Source organism: Nestor notabilis, unplaced genomic scaffold (genome assembly GCF_000696875.1).
Source record: "Nestor notabilis isolate BGI_N333 unplaced genomic scaffold, ASM69687v1 scaffold27203, whole genome shotgun sequence".
Classification (NCBI taxonomy): domain Eukaryota; kingdom Metazoa; phylum Chordata; class Aves; order Psittaciformes; family Psittacidae; genus Nestor; species Nestor notabilis.
In genome coordinates, this window is record NW_009920994.1 from 16,958 (window position 1) to 39,232 (window position 22,275).

A 22,275-nucleotide genomic window follows, 5' to 3' on the forward strand; every position below is an offset into this window, starting at 1 on the left:
TCCTTTGCTTATATTCAGAATGGCAAAAATCTGGTGGGGCATTTTAAAATGTTTTAAAAAGCAGCCACAAGTAATTGGTATAAAATAAAGATGGTTTAGGAATGTTTAAAATAAGCATACCAGCAACGAAATTTCAATCAAATTCGTGCATGTAATTGATGGATCTATTTTAAGTGTAGCTCAAATTTACTAACGGAGTAAGTATGCATGTAAGAGGAGGATCTCAAGTTTGAATCTAGTGCATGGAAGTGCTTGCTTTTTTCCCCTGAGTCTGCAGCCAGAATTCCAGAGATGCAAAGCTGGCACATCTTTGCACTGTATTTTCTTGTATTTCCTTGCTCTAGGCTGCTCTCTGTATAGTCAGAACAGCTGACTTCTGAAATATTAGTTACATAAAAATTCAGCTTCAGAATCTGTTACATCAGTATGTTATCAGTGGGAAAAAATACCCCTCTGTGTTGCTTAGTAGGTCTGTAATAAAATATTTGCAGTGTGCAGTCTTAATTCTACAATATTTTACTCCAGTTTTCTGCCAGTGAAATTCTACAGAAGTTGGTGGAATCAGAGCACTCAAAACTGGCATCATAATCTGGTAAAATTAGTAATAAGCTTTAGCAGTGCCATAGCTTTTCAACATGCTTTATGAAAAAGTGAGTTCCGTTATCCCTTTTTATAGTTAATAAAAGAAAAGATGATGGGTCTTATGACTGACAAGTTCATTCAGTAAGCCAGTGAAAGGAATTGGAATAGAATTCAGGTCTCCTTAATCCTTCATTAGTGAGGTTTTTTTTATTTATTAGTTTACTAATTTTCTTTAAAATGCGCACATTTTAATATGAAGAAAGTAGCAGAAGCCTATGCCCATGTATTTTGCTATAGATTGATTTAAATCAGATGAGCCACTTAGGTTTGTGCCAGTTGTCCTTAAGTTTTATTTTTATGTTTTACCCCAGAGTGACCTCCCTCTCTTCTATTTTAGTGTAAGCTTTTGTTTCTATTCAATCGTCATTTCAGAACCTTTCTCCTGTAACACTGAGAGCAATCAACCAGAACTATCTACAGCCACAATATACCAGTACAAACAAAAGAAGAGAATGCTTTCAAGGTCTTTTATACTGCTTTCTCAGTAGTACCTGTGAGGGACTGCTTACAAACACACCTTCTTCCTCTGTTTTACAACAAAGAAGGTGTCATCAAACAAACAAAAATACATATTTAAATTTACTGACTGGCTGTTAAAGAATTCTTTACATCACTGGATGAGAACCTTTGAGGTATCTGATTTCTTGACAGCTGCTTGTCCAAAGATTCAAGCAGGGCTTTGAAAACTAATTTCTGCAAGCTGCTGTATAAAATCAAGAAGAGAAAGCATAGAACATGTGTACTTAAATGCCTGCATTTAATCTTCGCTAATCTTCAGTGTGGAGCTATGTGTAAATTGAGGAAAAGAGTAGGTGGTATTAAAAATGCTTGGTAGCCTTCCTAACTAGATCTACTAGCAGTACTATAATCTTGATTCTGAAGAGTTAAATTTTTTCTTGGATCAAAAGGTGGGAAAATCTTTATTTTTTTGATGAATGGAGTGGAAGTTGGATGAGCAGTGTTTAAGCTAACAAAGGTTGAGGGTTTAAGATCTCCATGGTTGGATATTTTATGTTTGAGGATAGATGACCTGATTCTCTTGAAGATCCTCCTCTTTCAGGACAATTGCTCTTGAGGAGGAGTATTGAAGTATCATTGAAGGTTTTCGGAGGCATTTAGAAATTTGGACAGATCCAAGAGAAGTATAGCTGAGATATTAAAATCTCAGCTATTCAAGAGGACAGAGAGTCCCCCCTGAGTATTGCTACAGTACAGATTTAATTTAGAACTTTTGGTGCTGTATATATTAGTAGAAGATGCTAAATGTGTTCAGTAAATGTAAAATGATAAAATGTTTTAATTGCACAGGGTTTTCAGTGAAAAAAAATCAGATGACTTTACATGCTTTGTTACATACTCAGTTAAGTCAGATTTTAAAAGATATTTAAACATCCAAAGATGTGGCTGTTTTTAGAAAAATGTTTGCACCTGACTTGGACTGAAATCAAGGAGACAGCCAGCAACTTTTGAAAACCCCAATTGATAGACATCTTTACTCTCAGGCATCTAATTACTTTTTTCTTACTCTTTTGAAATAGTCTGGTATTGTGGACTGACTTAACACTTTTGGTTTTGGAGTACAGACAAAATCAGTTGGTCAGAAATCAAGAACCAGTTTTGCTAGTTCAGTGTTGGAGATCGTTAGAGCTAAGGGCTTTTGGGAAAGCTGCAAGTCACTGTTTTCAGTACTTACTGAACTGTAAGATGCTTCTCTTTGTTGGTACTATGGGCATTCTGCAATGTTATCTCTATACCCCACAGCTAGAAAAAAGCAGAAGTACAGGTTATAGTACCAGACATACTATTTGCATATTCACTTCACCTTTTAATTTAAATTTTGCCTTAATCACTGCTGAAGAGAAAAGGAAGTGCCATTCCACACTGTCATTGCCTTTTGACATCTAATGAAAGGTTAAAAGCTTAGATTGTATTCCTTAAATTACTTCTGAACGTAGAAGAAGGGATAGTACAAATGACTCTGAGAGGCTTTAAAAATGCGTAACAAAATTATGCATTCATTTAGTATAAATTTTAGTGTAAACTTCAGGTAATGATTATGAAAATGTTCATATAAGGACAACTCAAAATCTGTGCTTTCATAAGTAACATGAGGCCAAGTTTTCAATTAATATAGGGCATGAATTTAGGAAATACGTATTAAAGTCAAGAACTGTATTCAGATGGTACTTGTCAAGAGGGAGCACTATTAATGTTCTCATGCTGTTAGAGAGTGTTGTCATGAGCTATCAGTGGGGTTTTAGGAAAGAAAATCAAGTAAGTAATTTGTATTAACTTCTAAGTATCTAGCCAGCTTCTGTTTAATGAGCCATTCTCCACTGACTGTACTTGTCTATTTGCCATATTCAATGTATTCCTCCCCTAAAATAGTAAAACACAAAACCCAAACAAAACCCTCCACCCCATAGATCAGTATTTTAGACAAATAACTCATTGACCAGCTTGAATACAGTCACATGTACACAAGTATGTATATGCATATACAACAATTGTTCCTCTTATATATAGATTTAATATTTTCAGGTTGGATGTGAAGACAAGGTAAAACTAATATGGCATAACTTTTTGTTTTGTCTTCAGGTGTGATATCTTACACAGAATATTTATTCCTCTTATGTATTTTAACAAGTAAGTATTCTTGGAAGGGAAAAAAACAACCAACCAACCACAAACAAAACCAAAAGTTTTTGTATAAATTTACAAGTTCTTTATGTGTTGTATGTTACAGTACTCTTTCCTTTCCTTTTTCTTACATATCATACGTCTCTGTGTCCATTCGAAACTCTTCTGTCCTACTGGAATCTTGTGTTATGTTTTATTTAAGTGCTTTATTATCTAGGCGAGCTTTTACTGATGTGAACACCTTTTACTGATGAGAAAGCTGAGCCGTACATTTCAGCTAAGCTCCGGTTAAGACCTTAAATTTATTTTCTTCTTTGAAATTCCTACAAAAGTTCTATCTGAAGTTCATAAAGGATACTGAGTATAGGGAGAAGAGAAAGATACACATTCTTACGGGGTTCTTTCACCTATTAGTCCATAATGGGTGACGTCAGCGAGACAGTGATAAAATACAAAACCTGCCAAACTGAAGTAAATGTTTGTTTATGCTAGAAAACACTAACAAAATTGAATACTTATTCTCCTACCATCCATAAAACCAAAGTAGAATAACTTAATCTAAGCCAATACAGGCTATGTTTTGATTTTAAAGAGGTGTTTTTTGGGAAGGAGCGAAGTGTTTCACTTCTATTCTGTTTGTATGTAATTAAAACATTTTTATTGAATTAATTAGCGGGTTTTGTCTCCAGACATGGTCTGGATTCTTACTATGAATCAGAGCAGGAACTTGACCCTGAACCCTTACAATCTAACTGTTGGATCGGTGTATATTCTTCCATAAATTCCTTGTTATCTTTACTAACTTCTGGGCATTATTAATCCATATTGAAAATTATTGAGTATCACCAAAATGTTGCCTAAAGCTTCACTTAGAGTTACCTTCAAAATCTCTATATTTCAGAAATAATTCAAAATTCGAACCTAATTTTGTATTTCAGAGAGTCTAGACACGTAAACAAGAAATTCTGGGTCTTTTTCAACACATCATTTGTTTTGACCAGAAGTTGCATCTTACACCATTTTTGCAAAACTTTTTAAAGTGTCTATTAGAATGCTGTGTTTTCACAGAAAATTTATTTTCTACAAATTTGTGTTTTGTAACAAAACGGACTCTAGTTATAACACTCTAAACTACCCAACCAGCCAGTGCTGTGTGATTTTTCTTTTTTTAATATTTCATGTTCTATTGCTACTATTTCCCCTAATCTAAGAATCTGTGAGCATGCCTTCTGTTTTCGTAACATGGATTTTACAGATGTTAGGATTTGCATTTACTATGTACACAAATGCATTAATTCAAATTAGTTGAGGATATGGCTGTTACAAACAGACACCAAATAATTTCTTATAGTTCTATATTTGATTTCTTTCCAAGCAAATAAATAACTTGATAGGGATTTTTTTTTTTTTTTGCAGAGCCACATGCAGGCTTTAGAATTGCTTTCAACATGTTTGATACTGATGGCAATGAGATGGTGGACAAAAAGGAATTCTTAGTGGTATGTATATTTTTATTCTTTAAGTATTTTTATCTACTTTTCAAGTTCATTTTTTGTCTGATGTCAGTAATAATGAGAATATGAGCTGTTGACTGAATGTGGTTGTGTCTTATTTAATGTAAATGGCAAATGTAATGTAAATCGTAATCAGTAGCTCCTTATTACAGTGCACAGGTGTGTTGCATATAATGATTTTTGAATCTTAATTCCAGTTTTTATTCTGGATCTTTTTAATTGGTACTCCATTCACAGGTAATTAGCCTATTAAAATAATATTGTTGTATCAGTGGTCAGCAGAATAATTTAATTACCATAATAGTGGAGGGACTTGCAAAAGAATCTTTTCCTGGGAGACCACTTCACTTTGTCATTCATTTTGCATATAAACCCAGGTGACCTGCAAATGTTGACTGACATAATGTGATACTATCATCTGTTTTGGAGAAGATTTTTGATGAAATAAAACATACTGTGTATATATAATCTAGTTCAGCCTATGAAATCCATATGCTGAGGCAATTTGTTAAACTGGAGTTCAGTGATTTCTTTTTAAGGAGAAAATTCCTGATAGCAAAATTGATTTTGGGCTGAATAATTTAGGAACAGTTGGCAGGACATCTAGAATTTGTCAGTAGTTTCATTATATCCATGGTTTTGTTAATTACAAATCTGAATTACAGTATTTTTCAAACAAGAGCTTTACTCAGTTTATTGCTTGGAAAAAGCAGTTCTGTAAATACTTCTTGCCAGTTATTTAAACAGAGAGTTTATTTTTCTTCTGGTTAGAAATTTAAACAGTTCTAAAAGGCCCAGTGTTTGAAAGAAAAATTGGCTTATTTCACTTAATTGAGATTTGTGCATTAAGAATAATTAGGCACTTGACAGAAAATCTTCAAAAAGCCTTAAATCACCCACTATAAATTGATTTTGATCGTGATAAATCTGATAATTGCATTTTAAAATTCTAATATTTCATCATTTTTAAGGTGATAGGGTCCACTAAGTACAGGAGAATCATGTTTGCACTGACAAGTATAAAATTAAAAAGCCTTGGAACAAGAGTGCTGTTTCAGGTTTATGTTAATGTTATTTATTTTCTGATTAAAAAGAGAAAAAGAGAGAATAGTTAATGCTGTTCTAAATTAATGTCACTGAAGAAGTAAAAAATTGGTCATTTTTTTAAAAATCATGAAATGCAGAAGATTGCCCACTCAGCACTGAGGCTTCTGATTTCATGGCGCCTACATGGTTTTACATTAACAAACTGCACAATGCAGTATAAATCAGAGGTTTGTAAATCAGTAATATCCATACGCAGCAGATGTCTGGAATTACACTGAAACACTCAGTTATGGCAAAACCATAGGTTTGGACATTTCTTTCAAAATTGGCATTTAAAATGTTGTGGTTAGTGGTTTAGACAAGCTTTCTGAAGACTGCACAAGGCCTTTATTTTCTACTGAACAAGTACAGGTGATTAATAGAATAAAAAATATTTAGAAGAATTTAATCAGATGTTTGTAAAAAATATATTTGCAGAAGATATCAATTCTTCAGACATTTTTTGTATAGTTGAGTTTATAAATAAATGCAGTAAAACGCATGAGAAAAAGCCCAATGCCTAACTGAAGAAGAAGAAAATAGAACAAAATATAAAGAGGAAACAGGCACATGGAATGGATTTCAGTTCCAGACCATGGTTTATCTAAAACGAAGACCTCCTAATTTCCTGTGTGCTGTTTCTTAATTGTTTTCAAGTGAAGTTACAAGGCTTGATTGATATAAGCTATGCTAAGCTAAAGAAATGGGAAATGTGAAAGGAACTGTCCTCAAAACACTGAACTTCCCTCAATTCTCCTTTTCAAGGAAGTGAGATCTGAGGTCTTGTTTTCTTGTGGCCTAGCTTAAGCAGAACAGGTCTTGTTTATTCTGGAAGCTGTCACCACTTTCAAATTGTGGCGTGCTGATAATTTTTTGTATTCTTGTATTAAATGTATATATATTTACAATTGCTAATTCCTAACAACTGTCTCTTCCACTTGAGGGAAAAAGCCAGCAAACACTGGATTAATTGGCTAAAGGAAAATAGAGGAAGAAGTAAAAAAAAAAAAAGGTCTTTCATGAGTCAATAAAACGGAATGTGATGGACTAGACTGACAACTTTTTTTTTCTCCTTTTAAAAAAGGCTTCCATTACAATAGCTAAATGGGAGGAAATTGAAGCAGGAGGCTTTGTCTTACAGAAGCTGATGCTGAGAATGAAATCAAATAAGTATATAAGGCAGGAAGCAAGGACAACATTTAACTGTGGATATTTCATCTTTCTTTCTAATCATGCTTCTATAGTCTTCGTCACATCTTGCTTTTCATTTGTTCTCTGCCATAGTTCCTGATAAAAACTTCTCCTTCTTATTCTTTTTCTTTACCAGTCTTGGTGGATAGAAGAATGTAGAATTTTCCAACATTAGATATACTGTTCTCCACCTATGACTGTATTTAACAAATTTGTATAAATTAGACCTGATCCTAAACGCTTGATTACTGTGTCAGTGACCCTTCAAAAATTACATCAAAACCTGTAAGTCAGAATGTTATATCTGAAGTGAGAAAGACTAAAATAGATCAGCAGGTAGATAAGATAACGTCTGTGTAAATAAAAGTAAATATGAAAATAAAAGTTGATTCAGTGATGCCGCAGCTGTGATAGACCTGGCCCCAGAACATACATTTGGCATCTCTACTTGCCTTACCTGCATGTGCATCATCTCCTGTGTGCCTGGTAGCAGGACACTCTTAAGTGTTGCTGTTGGAATGATATCTAACATTTGCAGTATACTTCTCCGCTGATTACAGTCATGGGATTGAAAGTATAGTTAACACTATTCAGATTTGCAAATGTAGAGAGTTTAAAGAGATTGGTGTAGGGATTACATGTAATTTTTGAAGAGTATGTGTAATGAAGAGTTGACAAACACTTAATTTTTCTGATAACAGCTTTAGTGGGTTTGTAAACTAATTCCATGGTGTTTGTGCTTTCCTCTTTGCTTATGCCATAGAGTGGAGGTCAGGGAACAGAAGGATCGTGTTGCCTTGTTACAGGAGATCTTGGTTTTGCTGCTTTCAGCAGTCAGTCTCATTATCCTCTTTCAAACAATGCTCCTATGAAAGTACTCCTAGATCCTTTTTGCATTCACTTTTCGACTCACTGGTATCCTGTAGCACTTCTTCTGAACAAAAGATCCATTTCCAGAAGTTTAGCAAGTGGTTTAATGATGAATGCAACAGAATCCTACTCCTTTTGCCTCTGTGGCAGGGGAAATACATCCAAGGATGCATTGCTTTTTACTGTTCTTTTTTGGTTTTCAATTGCTGCCACTGTTCTCTCCTACTTGATGGCTTGTCACTTCACTTTTTACAAGGTATTTTCTTTCTACTTCTCTCTCTTGATTTACTTTTCTTCTTTCCACAGTTTAGGGTTGCAAGCTGTGTAATACTCTACACCATCCAGCTAAATGTCCTATCGTGACTCTTTCCTTGTCAGCATAGGTTATGGTAATTTGTGACTGCAGGTTTGCAAAAAAATGAGAAAAAACCTAAGGTCTGTAAATTGATCCCGTACTCAAAAATATATACACACAATATTCTGCTCTATTCTGGAAAGAGACAATTCCAGAACACAGTAATCAATTTTGGAAATTCATAAAACGTTATTTATAAATTCATTTGCTGTTTAATCACTAAACACTGTTTATTTATTTCAGTGTTCTTACGCCCCTGCAGTAGATCTCGCTGAACCCTTTGTCTGCGTAATCTGCCTTCTCTGAAGTGCGGTATTCTGAAATTCAATTTGATAAATTTGCTTGCAAAATTTATCACACACACTCTGTCTTTCACATTCTGGTCCCTGGGGAGCTCTGTGTTCATGTCATTACAGTATCAGGTTTTTATCAGACTTCTAGTAGGTAAAATCAGATCTTTGAAACAACTGCCACAGTTGTGTCTCTATGCCATGATGTTTGGTTCTGAAAATAACATATTCTAGATAGAAGAAATTTTTTACCCACAGCATTTATACTTTTTCCAGCCCACTTTCAGATTAGCAAATGCTACAAGTGGCAGTACAATATTTTCACATGCAGGTTGCGAAAGCTGAAGATTGCTGGTAGAGGTGTAGATGGCATCCTATATACTTAGTGATCTCTCTTGCAGTGAAAAGTAAACATTGTGACACTTTTTTTCTAATTGCTTGGTAATATTAACAAGTATTACTATAAATAAAAATAAAACAGATACTTATAACGGAAGAAAAGAACAGATCAGTCCTTGGAAGACTCTAGAATTTCAAAAAATAAATATGCTCAAGAATCTGTATGGTTTAGATCTGGTATTTGAGGTTTTCTCAGAAGTCATGTTTAAAGCTCTTAGAGAAAGTTGTGAAAGGGGTATTTTACAAGACTTGAAGGTGTTCTTTGAACAGACTTGAAAAAAAAGGGTACTTGATAAATTATTCTTGAGTAGTGGTTTGTTGCTGCTGAAAGGGAATGTTTCATCCCCACCAGCTGTTTCCACCCCTCCCTTGTGCCAGCAGGAGTAAGAACTGATCTGGTTGGGAACTAACAATATGAAAAAAAAAGATTGATCCATCTGACTACATAGCCACACAGATACTAATTAGTACCTGACAAGAAAGGATGTGCCTAGAGGTGGTGAAAAAGGCTGGAGCTTCCCCTTTTAGTATAGGCTGGATTAGGTAAAATGTAAAGCTTAATAGGATGTTCTAAGTGTTGTGCTCCCAAATAGAATTATTAGCCTTACTTTGTGTACTTACTGTAGCCTTACTTCCTTTTTCCTTTCCATGTAATGGTTAAGGAGGAACATGAAGGCATGAATATGAACAATAAAGCACCATTGAAACACTGATATTTTAATTAGTTTGCGATGTTCCTCAAGATGAGTTATTGTTATGCATATGAAATAGTCTGAAAACTGAGTAAGAACAAAATGGTTTGTTTTTTAGCTACAAGAAATTTTCAGGAAAAAAAATGAGAAGAGAGAAAGGAAAGGAGATGAAATAAAACGTGCAATGCTGGTAAGTGAAATTAGAATAGTAACAGCTGGTAGTTGGTTTGGATTTTTTTTTTTATATAGGATGAAATTGTGTCTTTCATTAATCACTTTCTTTTTTAAATGGTAAATTCATAGTATTAAAATAATACGCATAATTTTATATATAGAAAAAAGCAATATTTAATCCAAACTGCAGCTATTTAAAAGATCTCTATTTGAGTCATCGATAGGAAAAATTAGTGTTTAAATACTGTATTACATATTATGACAATAGCATTGATTCCATTTGGAGTCTATAAATTTAGAAGAAAGTAAATAGTAATGTCCCAGTGTTATTGCCTGTAAGAGTGAGTGATCTCAGTGGCAAGACCAAATTATGCTCTTACTCATAATTAACTGAAGCTGTTCATGTAGACATACTGATCCTGAGTCTAAATTAGCTGATGAAATATTACAAGTGAACCTAGACTTTATATTCAAATTTATCTTTCTTTTTTACTAAATACTGATTATGACCAATGCAAAACATTTTTAGTGGAATGTCAAATTTGCATTTTTTTATGTGTACAAGAAAAGTAAGTCAGACAAGTCTGTGGTGGTTTGTCTGGAGGATGGCAGCAGTAGCAGGAACTTATTTTACTGTTGGACAGGTAAAATCAGAGACAAGTCTCTGTCAAGCTCACAGCAGAAAAAAAACACGTTCCTTTGCAATTTGCATATTTATTGCACAAATTCCCTATCGCAAGAAAGTTTTTGTCATACATGCAAAGCTTCTCCTAGTGCCCGTTATCCTTCTGAAACCGTAAGTGCTTGATCTCAGATCTTTGTCTTGAAACCATAGGAAGTTTGCATTTCAAGAATTAACTACTTTTCAAACCTTCCCTGAGCATAAAAAGGGATCTCTTCTTCCCACCCGGAGAGACCTGTCCTTCTCAGTTTCTCAGAACTGTAGGTCAGTTGTTGAATCTTTCACACATTTTATTCTGAACAAAGGAAACTTACACCTAAAGGAAGAGCTTTAGACAAAAGTAAGGATTGCAAAATAGAACATTTCTCCTGTGAGTAATCTCTGCAACTCTGTACTTCTTTTTTGAAATTTTGGAGAATGAGATTAAAGATAAACCATTTTTTCTGTCATTTTAAAAACAAACAAATCTAGTAATATATAAAATAAAGATATGCCTGTCTTAACCTATTATGTTGTCTTTTTTTGTTTTGGTTTTTTTTTTTTTGTTTCTTCTTCCCCTCTTCTTTTGGCTTCATTCTGACGTGATACTTGGCTTGGCCCGTGTTTGCTGTATGTCAGCGTCTTCAGCTGTATGGATATCATACTTCTACTAACAGTGTATGTACTCTAATTATTTTCAATGTATGCAGTCTTCACCAGTTAGTTGAAATAGTCTTCTATAAGAAAATTAACTATATTTGTCTTTTTCATCAAGTAAATTACTTCTGCTAATCAGTAAAAATGTAATGGATCTTTACTTGCATAAAAGATTTTGCATGCTTGTTGCATGCCCTGTGAAACAGGCAAGCCTGCCTGGAGGAAAGGTAGGCTATTTATATTTATATTCTCTCTATTTATAGAAAATGAAGGAAATGTTACTTTGAAGGGAAGGGACAAAATATGTCTTAAGAAATCATAGACTTGTTTTTAACTGATGTGTGTAAATTAAGTCGTTCTGCATGAGTCATTTGATCCAGGTCTCTCTCATCTCCTTGTGTATAATGTGAAATAATAATTAGTCAAATGAATCCTTCACCTCTTAGTTCCTCCCCCTGCCAAAAAAGAAACTAGAAGAGAGCTTTTTATTTTTGTGCTTCACTTAGAAAACAAATAAGTAAGAACTTTCAGTGCTGAACTAGAATAGGATTTACAGAAAATGGTCCCTGTATTATGTAGGTGATGGTAAACTTACTTTCAGTCAGTTTTGAGGAGTGGGAGAGAGAATCGGACAGAGAATTATCTTCTGGGTTTTCCAATGTCTTCATCATGGTCTGATTAATTTTTGGGTCACAGCAGAAGTAAAACTGTTGTACAAAAAAAAAAAAAAAGATGTTAAAATGAAAGAATTAAACTTGTTTGGGTACAATTATTATTATAGTCAAAGTGAGGAGAGGGAACTTACGAGAACTAGATGACTACTGAAATTCCAATTTTAAAGTCTGTTTCTTTATATAAGCATTCACAGGAATGTGCATATTTCTTTCCTGTGAAGTTGTTGGGCAGTATGCAGGAAGGAAGTCTGTTGAATGAAAAGGTGCAGTGACATGATGCTGCAGTATTCTGAGAATAATGTAGTAGGGAATGTAAGGCCTTATGATTCAGTGGATTTTAGATCAGGCTTCACTGCAGGGAAAGATGCTGTACAGTGGTTGCCATATTCCTGTGCTGCCTCCTGTTTTAAAATTAAACCAAACTAGTTAGGGTTTCCTACTCATAATAATTTTAAGCCTTAGTAAACAATCTCCTTTTATACTCCAGCCACATCCAAACTCATTATCAAGATGATGCCCAGGTGTGCACCATCTTTTTCTGCCCTCCTACGACCTAAATGGAGATCACCATGTAAAGGAGACTCAGGTGTATAGGAAAATGACAGTATCTGACAAATCCCCCACCCAGAAAATTGATATTTTGGTTTTCTGTTTCTCCTACTGAAATAAGACGTGTAGCAGCCTTCCCAGTTTGCCTTGATGTCCTGGGGAGTTGAAGATACTCAAGACCCAGGAGATGCAGCCCTAAAATATCTGGGATGGTCCAGAGCGTTGGGCCCTACTGCTCACTTCATCCTTCAAAACAGTTCTAATTTTTTGAGAAGTGTCAGGGTCTAGTCTATAAGCCATAGAGTGTCTACTGTGACAGATATAAAATGAGTTAAATATTTTTGTATTTTCATTTGAATAGGTTTATTCTTTCAAGTCATGTTCTGGGGCATACTGCAGCTGTGTGTTGAGGCTACATGAGCATGTGTTGCATGAGTGTTTTCACTAGCCAAATGCCAACCAGAACATGATAATTATGATGAGATGCATGTAAGGAAAATAAAATGTGCATGCCCGTAAGTACTAATTCCATTGGCTAAAGTACATCTCCACTAAGAGCACAAATTCAGTGAACACTTAAAATAGATAATTACGAATTGTATGCAGAAAAGAATGAGGTTTTGTTTATTCACGTGGCCCAGTAAAACATCAAAGTGTAAGAGGGAAACTGGTAAGGACCTAATCCTGTACACACTGAAGTAAACAAATTATATGAGTTTAGCAGTTTAGGACTAAATGGAGTTATATATGAGAATACTCTGGCCACGATGTAGGAACTGTTACTCCATAATAAGAGAAAGATACAAAACCAGAATTGTTCAAAAAGGAAACAGAAGTGTATACATTAAGCATGGGTATAATTCTTGGTAGTTTGTCATGTTTCTTTGATAACAATTTACAGAAAGCTGAGTTGAATTGGTTAGTGGAGGAAATATGTAATAGAACTTGTAGAAGCAGTACATCAAATGTGTTGACCATAATGTAGACTACATAGAGATAATAAACCTTCAACACTGTGCAGTATTCTTTATGATAACAGTGTGGGTTTATACGTCACACAGCAGCATAAATCAAGAGAACAGTATGTGCTGAGTAAAAAAAAAAAGTTTTCATTTGTAGTTAGAAGATTAAACTCATTCTGTCTTCATTTTGCTTGCCCAGATGGATGTGAGTGGGGAGCCGTGAAAGTAGGAGACATAGTTTAGATTACCTTGTGGAGGGAAAGGGGAAGGTTTATTTAGTTGCAGTAACCCTAACCAAGTTCAAATAGCCTTCTACTGTCTTTAGGATCACTTCCCCTAGGTTCTTTGGTGATGGGGGAGAAACGTATTGCATAGTCTTCCAAGACTAATTGCAAGATAAAGGAAGGTCTGTTTTAATAAGGGAGGATTTTTCAGGCTTCAAAAAATGAAACATTTCAGAGGAAAAGGTAAGCGTATTTTACTTGGAGAGATTAATCAATTGTTTTCTGTTTAAACAAGGTAAGTTTTATCATCAGATGTGCATAGTGTTTTCTGAATAAGTATGTTACAGTTGAAGTTGAACTTATGAGACTTCTTTTTCCATTTCTTGTTTGGTGCAAGTATGTCCTCCTCATTATTGGATGAAAAGAATTTTGGATAACTAGCTGTATGGTAATATTTATATTTTGAACAATGAGAAATTTCATAAGTACAAAAACGTTTTTTGGGGGGCAACATAGAATTGTTTAAAAAAACAACAGCAAAATACTGAATTTAGATGGATATTTTCTCTGATTTTGTTCGGGAAGTGGAGTCTGGTGATACTTTTGGCACAGCCAGGTTATGAGTAATAAGCAAATAGCTGTAACAGATTAATGTTCTTTTCATTTATAAAGTGTTATGTAACTGGATAGAAATTTCTCTGTGTAGAAACAAAGGAAGCAAGCCATGCTATTGAAGATCAGTTGGGAAAAGTTTTGAAGTCTGTAAATGAATGGTTGTTTTATTGTTTGTTCGTTTTCAAACAATTGTGCTTCTTGAAACTTCTGCAGGTCCTTAAAACAGAAGGCGAGGACCTTGTTCCCAGAAGCTATTGGGATACTTTGAGACGTAGCACAAGCCAAGCACTCTTTTCGGACCTTGCGGAGGTATAAGCCAACCTCTGTCTCTGGTCCATAAACACACTGCTATTTTATTTATTTATTTTCTGATTATTTTCCTCGTTTATGCACTTTGTTTCTTCTCTTTGTTTTAATTATTTAAAAAACAAAAACAAACACTGAAAGTTCTAAGGTGAAATAGATTTGGTTCCATGCAGTGAAAATAATTGAAAGTTGTAATTTCCAAGTAAAAGCAAAATTACCTTTTGAAAGAGTTGGAATATCAAATCCTCTTCAGTCTTTACTATGCAAAGCATTTGCTAACACTAACGGTGATGATATTTCACAGTTAGAGAAGTAATTCAGGAAAACTTTGTCATTTAGGCTTGGTCCAGTGATACAACAACTTCAGTGAGAGTTGAAGACCTCTAAGCTTTTAATTTTTTTAGGTCCTTAATTGCTTTTTATGTATGTTTCCAGAGCTTATCTTCACAAAAACAGTATCACACAAAGATTGTTTTAACTATCATATCAAACTAGGAGTGTTTTAAGTTATATTAATCAATCTTTTTCTTAATATCATTCGATCATTATGGAGGACTAGCAATATCACTGAGCTGTCAAATTAATTTCTGTAGTGCTTTAAATTCTAATAAAATTCTTGTTTCGTGATCTGCTTTCAGATAATTGAGACATTTATTTGTATTGATCATTTAAGAGGGTCAGAAAACTAGATCATTTAGGCTTTTCTGTGCCCCATACAGTGAGGGTGCTTGCTCTGCTGGTTGTGGCATTAAAGGACATACAGCAACTCCCCACTGACTCTGATCTCAAGTCCCATGCTTCATAAGCAGGATCATAATGAGAAAAGAACAAGGAACAGAAACGGACCTCCAGGGTAAAATGATCTTTTTTTTTTTTTGCTTCATAAGCAATGTGTGCTCCATATTAAAAGTAATTAGTGTTTTGTCCCTGCTGTTCCTCTGCAGAAGCTATTGAATAACCTTAGAACTTGGATGGACTTTTTCTAGTTTCCAGGTTAAATTTGCTCGTAGTCCCTTTATACCAGTCTGTTGTCCCTTAATTTTCATAGAGCTTTTTCTTCTGTAGTGTTAATCTTCTTATTCATGGTTGTATTTATAAATGCAGCCATAGCCCTCAGTTTTAATTATCATAGGCTAAATACAGCAAGGTCTTTGGTTTTTCACTTAGGGTAGGATCTACATTTCCCAGGTACCAAGTAGGCCTTCTCTGTACCTCTCTCAGCTTGAGCCTGTTTGTCTTTGAACAAAACAAAATGTAGTGTTACAGAATTGAGTTTTATGTTACTATTTGTAGCAATACTCACAGTAATAATACCCTTGTAGTAATCTTGCAGTAAAGCAGTATATCCAGCCTTTCTTTCCTTGATTTTAAATTGATGAGATCCTGTATTAGTCCAGTTATTAATCCTTATTTCTTCCACCAGATTTTAAATCTCAGAAAATTATCATTCTTGTCTAGTCAGACATAGAGGAGAGAGCGGGCCACTATTTTCATTGACTGTTTAAGAAGCTTGAGGAACTGAGTTTCCTGAATTAACTGTTGTCTTAATCTGCAATTAACTGGCATGGATTCAGTCCTAAGTATAGATGGACTTCAGTTTGGTAATTTCTACACACCTTTAATTTAAACAGAGAGAGGTTTTTTACATCTGATGACTCAGACTGGTATCTGTAACTACAATGTAATTGAAGCTTAACATCAGCTATACTAAACATTGATCTAAATGGTCTATAAAATGTATAAAAGGTCTCTCTGATCCTCATTTTATGAAGAAGAATCATGTCCTGCATTTGCTCCACTGACAATTCTCCACTTCTCACCATAATCATTATTTATCTTGCTTGGGTTAAGGTCAAGCCAGCCGGCTTTCATCCATATTCTTATCTCTCCCAGGTACTTTCACATCTGAATAATATTATAGCCATCTCTACAAAGAAAGTGGCATAAAGCTAGGTGACACTGGCATCTGTCTTGTTTCATAGCCTTTTGAGAAGGCCTTGTGTAAGTTGAAAAGGAAAGCAAATAAGGTTCCTTGTTGTGGGAATCAACTTACAAGGTCTCTTTGCTCTTTATTCATCACATCCAGTTTGTTTCCTGGGCAGCTTACAGTACTGTTTCAGCTATTCCTAATTCAGCAACTACACCATCCTGTTGGAATATGCCAGTCATCACTGGATTCAGTTTGTGGGTTTATTCTTAGATTTCTATACGAAACTGGGAATCGGTAGAGTTATTATGACTATAGAAAAAATCAGGGATTTGAAGTAAGAAATCTCTTACTAATTCAAAGCATAATATGCATACTTCATTTTCAGAATTTGTTGCTACAAGTGAACCATCCCTTATGAGAATAACTTAGTTTTAGTCAATCCTCTTTAATCGAAAGCTTGAAATTAATTTTTCAGAATCTTAAAATAGATTAACTGCTCTTCAAGTTAGGAAATTGAAAGGAAAAGACGTTGCCATTATGCAGCAAGCCAATAATGTGACTGAAACACTTGTCTCTCCTGTTTGTCTCTTTACCCGTATTTGTATTACAGTTAGTGTAAAGGTAAAGAGAGATGAGGCAGGGCTTTATTCTCATTTAAATGACTACACAATATATTAGATCAAAATAGAGGCTTATTTGTGTATATGGAAACAGGTGTGGTCATTTTATTTTCACTGATCTAAAATACAAAATTCAATTTTTATGAACAATAAATAATAGTTTTAAATTATTAAGGCTTTTTTTTTTTTTTAATCACTGCCCCTTCAGAGAGAGAATTTATTTAATGCTGTCAAGTGCAGAAGGAGCACAGGAATAGTTTTCAGTTGCCTGCAATTCTGCAGAGAAGCATACTGGGTTGTTTCTGGGATGAGGTTTTTGTTTGGGATTTTTTCGTTTAGTGAGGCTGACCAAATGGGAATTGTGAAAAAACTTAGAGATTGTATATTTTTAAATAGTTCTTTAAATATGGGTGAATGCAACCTAAGTCTAAGATTTTGAAATGTTTTTGCAAGATGAAAGGCTGTAATTTATCATTTGATATCTTTTCAGTGTACTTGAGGGATATTGTTTGAATGTGGTGAGGGATTTAATTGCTTTAAACACATAAGAAATCAGGGTATCTGCATTTCAGTATATTGTGTCCTGTAGTGGAGGATAACAATATTAGAAGACAAATAGTGATTACTTCTCTGAATTAGTTTACTCACTTGAAGAATGGAGCTGTCTTAATTGAAGGGCATGAAATATCTCTCTGCCTACGTTTATACTATGTCATTATATTTCTCCCTGGAGCAGAATATGAGGATAAAGAGGAAGCTAGAGTACATGAAATACAATCTTGAGAATCCTAAACTGATTATACTAAAGTACAGAAAAATCTTTCTTGTTCTTTAAGTTGTTGTATGTTGAAAGGAAGGGATTTGTGTTGTTACTGCCTAATATTTTTTCTTGTGATTAATACATGAATACTCCTAATGGATATTGCATTTTCCATTTTTTTATAAATCCGTGTGTAAATTTGAAATTAATATGGTGTATTTCAGAGAATGTAGATATGAAATAGTTTTTTGTGGTACATGATGTTGAACTACTTCATACTGTTCAAAATTTTTGTCCTAGTTTCTTCATTTAGAGTTTCTCCATCTGCTATAAATTTATAGCCTCTTCTGTTACAAAATAAAGTCAGACTTAGACGACTCTTAAGTCCAGTTTGCAGGTTCGTGTATGCAGATCTTCATAGATACTTATAAACAGTTTTCTGTCATTATAGTAAATCTCATAGGCTTATAGTCTATAACTATGTTGATAAATTAATACTGTTACATCTCCCAAATACTTACTAGATTTCTGTACTGTGTATTCTGTTTTGTACTTCAACAATAGAGTTGGCACGCACACTTCTGCAAAAATATGGTGTTGCTGCTGGGTGGTAGCTTGCATAGGAAGAGCAGAGACTACTGGCTTCCGCTCTGCTTTTCTTCTATCTCATCTTTGTAAGAAAAGAGAGAGCTCAGACAGAAGATTCTCCCTGGGCAGGTGCAACAAGGAGACTAAGCATACTACTTTTGAACTTCAAATGTTGGCAGACACACATTAATGCAAGATGGACATTACCATGATGGGGAATACTGTGGCTTATTTAAGACTCTTATTACTAACTTATATTACTAGCTCTTCAGTGTATCAAGAATTTCTTTGTAAAAGAGGTAAAATCAGTGCATATACACGACAATAAGGGTAATGAATATGCAGTAAAAAAGTAGAATGTTGCACAGTCACTATACACAAATGATAGTTACTTCTGTTTATATGCATGTCTGCTTATTTACAACTCTTGCTATTACGAATAGTCAAAATTAGTTGGCATTACTATTCTAACTCTGTGCCTTCAAATATGGTAGTTACTTATTAAAGAAATAGTATTAGTACATGTTCAAAGATTCCTGTCTGATGCAGAGACCACATACTCGATAGATGAGGAACATTTTTAAGAGAGTGAGTCAGAATTACTTCATTATTTCAAAATTTCTTACAGTTCTGTTATTTTAAATGTATTTGGGCAATAAAATGTAAATGTCATTATCTGCTACTTACAGAAAAGAATCATATAAAGAACACCTGACTGATGTGATTGGGTTTGAAATACAATCCCATACTTAATAATTTTGAAATAAAAAGTAGGAGTATATGAGGTAACATCCTTTAATTTCTTTGTAGTTGCATAATAGAGGGAAAGGAGATTGTGTACAAAGGGATTTATTTTTATGGTTTACCTCAACTGACAAGAACATTTTTTTTTTATCCCCCCCCCCCCCAAGTTTCTCGTTTTCTTTTTCATACTTTTTCCCCTTCATTGTAATTTCCATTATATTATATTGCTGTTTTAAGTGTTTCCTGCTAAATGCAATTAATAGCCTAATGCCATTTTGTGTGAAAATTGCATGACTAAATTAAATTAATGTTTCTTAATACTAAACTCTTTTTTCAGACTGTGAACATAAACCACAAACTCTTTTAAGAGAAATGTCTATTGTGATGATAGGCATTCTCAGATTATTCTTCGGTAACTAATCCAATCATGGCCTTTCATTTTTTTGTTCTAATATTTAAGCGTGCTGATGATATTTCAAGTTCATTGTCAGATACTACACTGCTTGTACACTTTTTTGGCAAGAAAGGAAAAGCTGAACTGAACTTTGAAGATTTTTATAGGTGAGTCTCAACTTTATCAATTCCTTGTAAAAGCCTACTTGCGTACTTGGTCTAATTAATATGTGTTATATTACTATACACATCATTTATTCAGATGTACATGAAGTTTATGTTCCCTTTGTCAATGTTGACAGGATGGGAACCTTTGTGAACCTGTAACAAGGAACTTAGAGGTTAACAATCAGATACGCTCCCAGTGCAGTACTGTGACCAGAGAGCTAATTCCATCCTTGGGCTGTATAACTAGGACATCAAGCAGAATCAGGGAAATTATGTTTATATGTAGCTGGTTTTATACTTCATCCAGTTTTGGTGTCCAGAATTTACCAAATATGCTGTTAATGGGAAGAGTTTATAGAAATATTGTAAGAATAGTGAAGAATTAAAAAAGAAAGGTTTTAGATTGAAAGGCTGCAAGAGCTCATCATACTTAGCTTGTTAAAAGAGTAAGGTTTAATCACAATTGGGAAGTAACTATATGGGGAATAAATTTGGGGAATTCATTTTGTACCATCATGGAATTTTCAGTCTAGGATATAAAAATAAAGATCAGTGACCCACTGAAGAAGAAAATTAAGCAAACACAAACTAGAAGTAAATAAAAAATGTAAGCATTAAGTCATTTAATCCTTAGTAAAACAATTCATCTTTAAGACCGTTGTATTGATTAGAAAATATACGAACATAGATAAAGGATTTACCAATTTTGCCATCAGCACTACAAAAGAGGAAGTAATTTGTGCAATGCTATTTGGCTTTAAATTCTATGAGTATTTTAAGGACGTGAATAGTACAGATGTAAGGTACTAGTATTTCTTCGTATTTATGTTCGTGCTTTAGATTTATGGATAACCTACAGACTGAAGTTCTAGAGATAGAATTCCTTTCCTACTCTAACGGGATGAACACCATTAGTGAGGAAGACTTTGCCCATATTCTTTTGAGGTATACAAATGTGGAAAATACATCAAGTTACCTGGAAAACATGCGCTGCAGGATTCCTGAAGAGAAGGTAATTGTTTAGTGACGACAGCAGTGGACCACAGCATTCAGTCCCAGTGTCATTGATAGGAAAGTATAGCCTTGTTGGACTGAGTACGATTCTGTCACTGAATTTATTGGCACCAGGATTTTACTGTGATCATAAGCTGTGTGTCTCATGTTTTTCAGGTTACTTCTCGAATAAAAAGTAGAAGAGTAAATAGCATAGAATTATGTTCCATAGGATTTGGGTGGTAATATTTTTGAAGTTTAGGTAACAAAGATTTATATTATGTGAAAATTCAGTTTAAACAGCAGAAACCATATGACTTGAAAAAAACCATTCTCTGGAAATGAGGTGGTTTTTTATTTTTGTTCTCTTTTGCACTGCCACTGGAATAGCACCTCTTCATAAATAACTGACATTTTGTCTAGTTGTTTTATAGTCTTAATCACTTCTATATAATTATTGATGGGTATGTGGTTCTTCTTAATGGCTGAAGAGAGGAAAGATAATAAAAACAGTAAAGGTCATGAAGTAGATAGTCCTTCATTTGTTTAACAACCAGTGTGTTGTCAGAAGTATACCTGAGACAAATGCAGTCACAACTGTGCATCAATTGTAATCAGTAGGATAATGTTAAAAGTAGCCCTTCAAATAGGGGATGTTTTGGATATACTCCTTCTCTTTGTGTTTACAGAAGGTGATCTTCCCTAGAAATCTGTTTCTTTCAAATAGCTATCTATTTTAATAGCATTGATGGCAGAGCTTGTAAAGGAAAAGTAAAACTTGTAAAGTTTGGACAGCTTTGGTTTGTTTTGAGTTTGTTTTGGGTTTGGTTGGTGGTTTGTTGTTGGGGTTTTTTTTGTTGTTGTTTTTTTGGGGTTCTTTTTTTGTTTGGGGTTTTTTTGAGAAATTACATTGTAATTTCAGTGTTCAGAGGAAGTAAGATCAGTCAGCTGACCTGATAGAAACACACCTCAAAAATAAATCAACAGCTTTCTGTTCAAATATCTGGATTTTCTTATTCTTCTTGTGGCTGAACAGCAAGTAGGTCCACTGAGAGGTGAATGTAGCTGGGAAGCAGAAAGGGAAAGTAGGACTGTCTCTTTTGCACCAGATTAGGTGTAAGATGAAGTGGTAAGATTGAGACCTTTAAAAGGTCTGTGCAGCATTCAGTATTCAAAGCCAAGAGAGTGCACCAGAAGTGGTACAAAACTCTTTTTGCATGATTTGCAGATGGTTTTTTGTTCAGGGTGGAATGAAGATTTGCATCTATATGGGAATTGGGGGAAAAAAGATAAATTCAGGGCTTGTATAACAGTGACATCTTGGGTAACTGAAAAATGACACTTGTAGCTACACGGAAGTACTCCTTTGAATGGCACAGGTTGATTAAGTAAATACAGATACAGACACTGTCTTTTAAACCAGGGGAAGTAGTCTTGGAAGTACATCTCTAAGTCTTCCAATGCCACTATTCTGACAGCAAGCCTTCCACAGTAGTTTCCTCTTCTTGATCTCCAGTGGGACCATGAGTTATGGAATACTTCCACACAGAAAGCTGTGACACTCAGTTACAGGTTTGC

The 22,275-nt window shown here is 34.4% G+C and overlaps 1 protein-coding gene across 1 annotated transcript in view; it reads left to right on the top strand.

Annotated features, from left to right (window-relative positions):
* The window catches only part of MICU3 (mitochondrial calcium uptake family, member 3), a gene marked incomplete at its 5' end in the record, with an annotated part of 38,590 nt that overhangs the window by 5,676 nt on the left and 10,639 nt on the right, over positions 1–22,275 (top strand). The window contains 7 exons of the mRNA XM_010010943.1: positions 3,241–3,288; positions 4,699–4,781; positions 9,798–9,869; positions 11,154–11,192; positions 14,409–14,504; positions 19,604–19,704; positions 20,545–20,716. Coding sequence (XP_010009245.1) covers positions 3,241–3,288; positions 4,699–4,781; positions 9,798–9,869; positions 11,154–11,192; positions 14,409–14,504; positions 19,604–19,704; positions 20,545–20,716 — 611 coding nt within the window. The remainder of the gene's footprint in view (positions 1–3,240; positions 3,289–4,698; positions 4,782–9,797; positions 9,870–11,153; positions 11,193–14,408; positions 14,505–19,603; positions 19,705–20,544; positions 20,717–22,275) is intronic.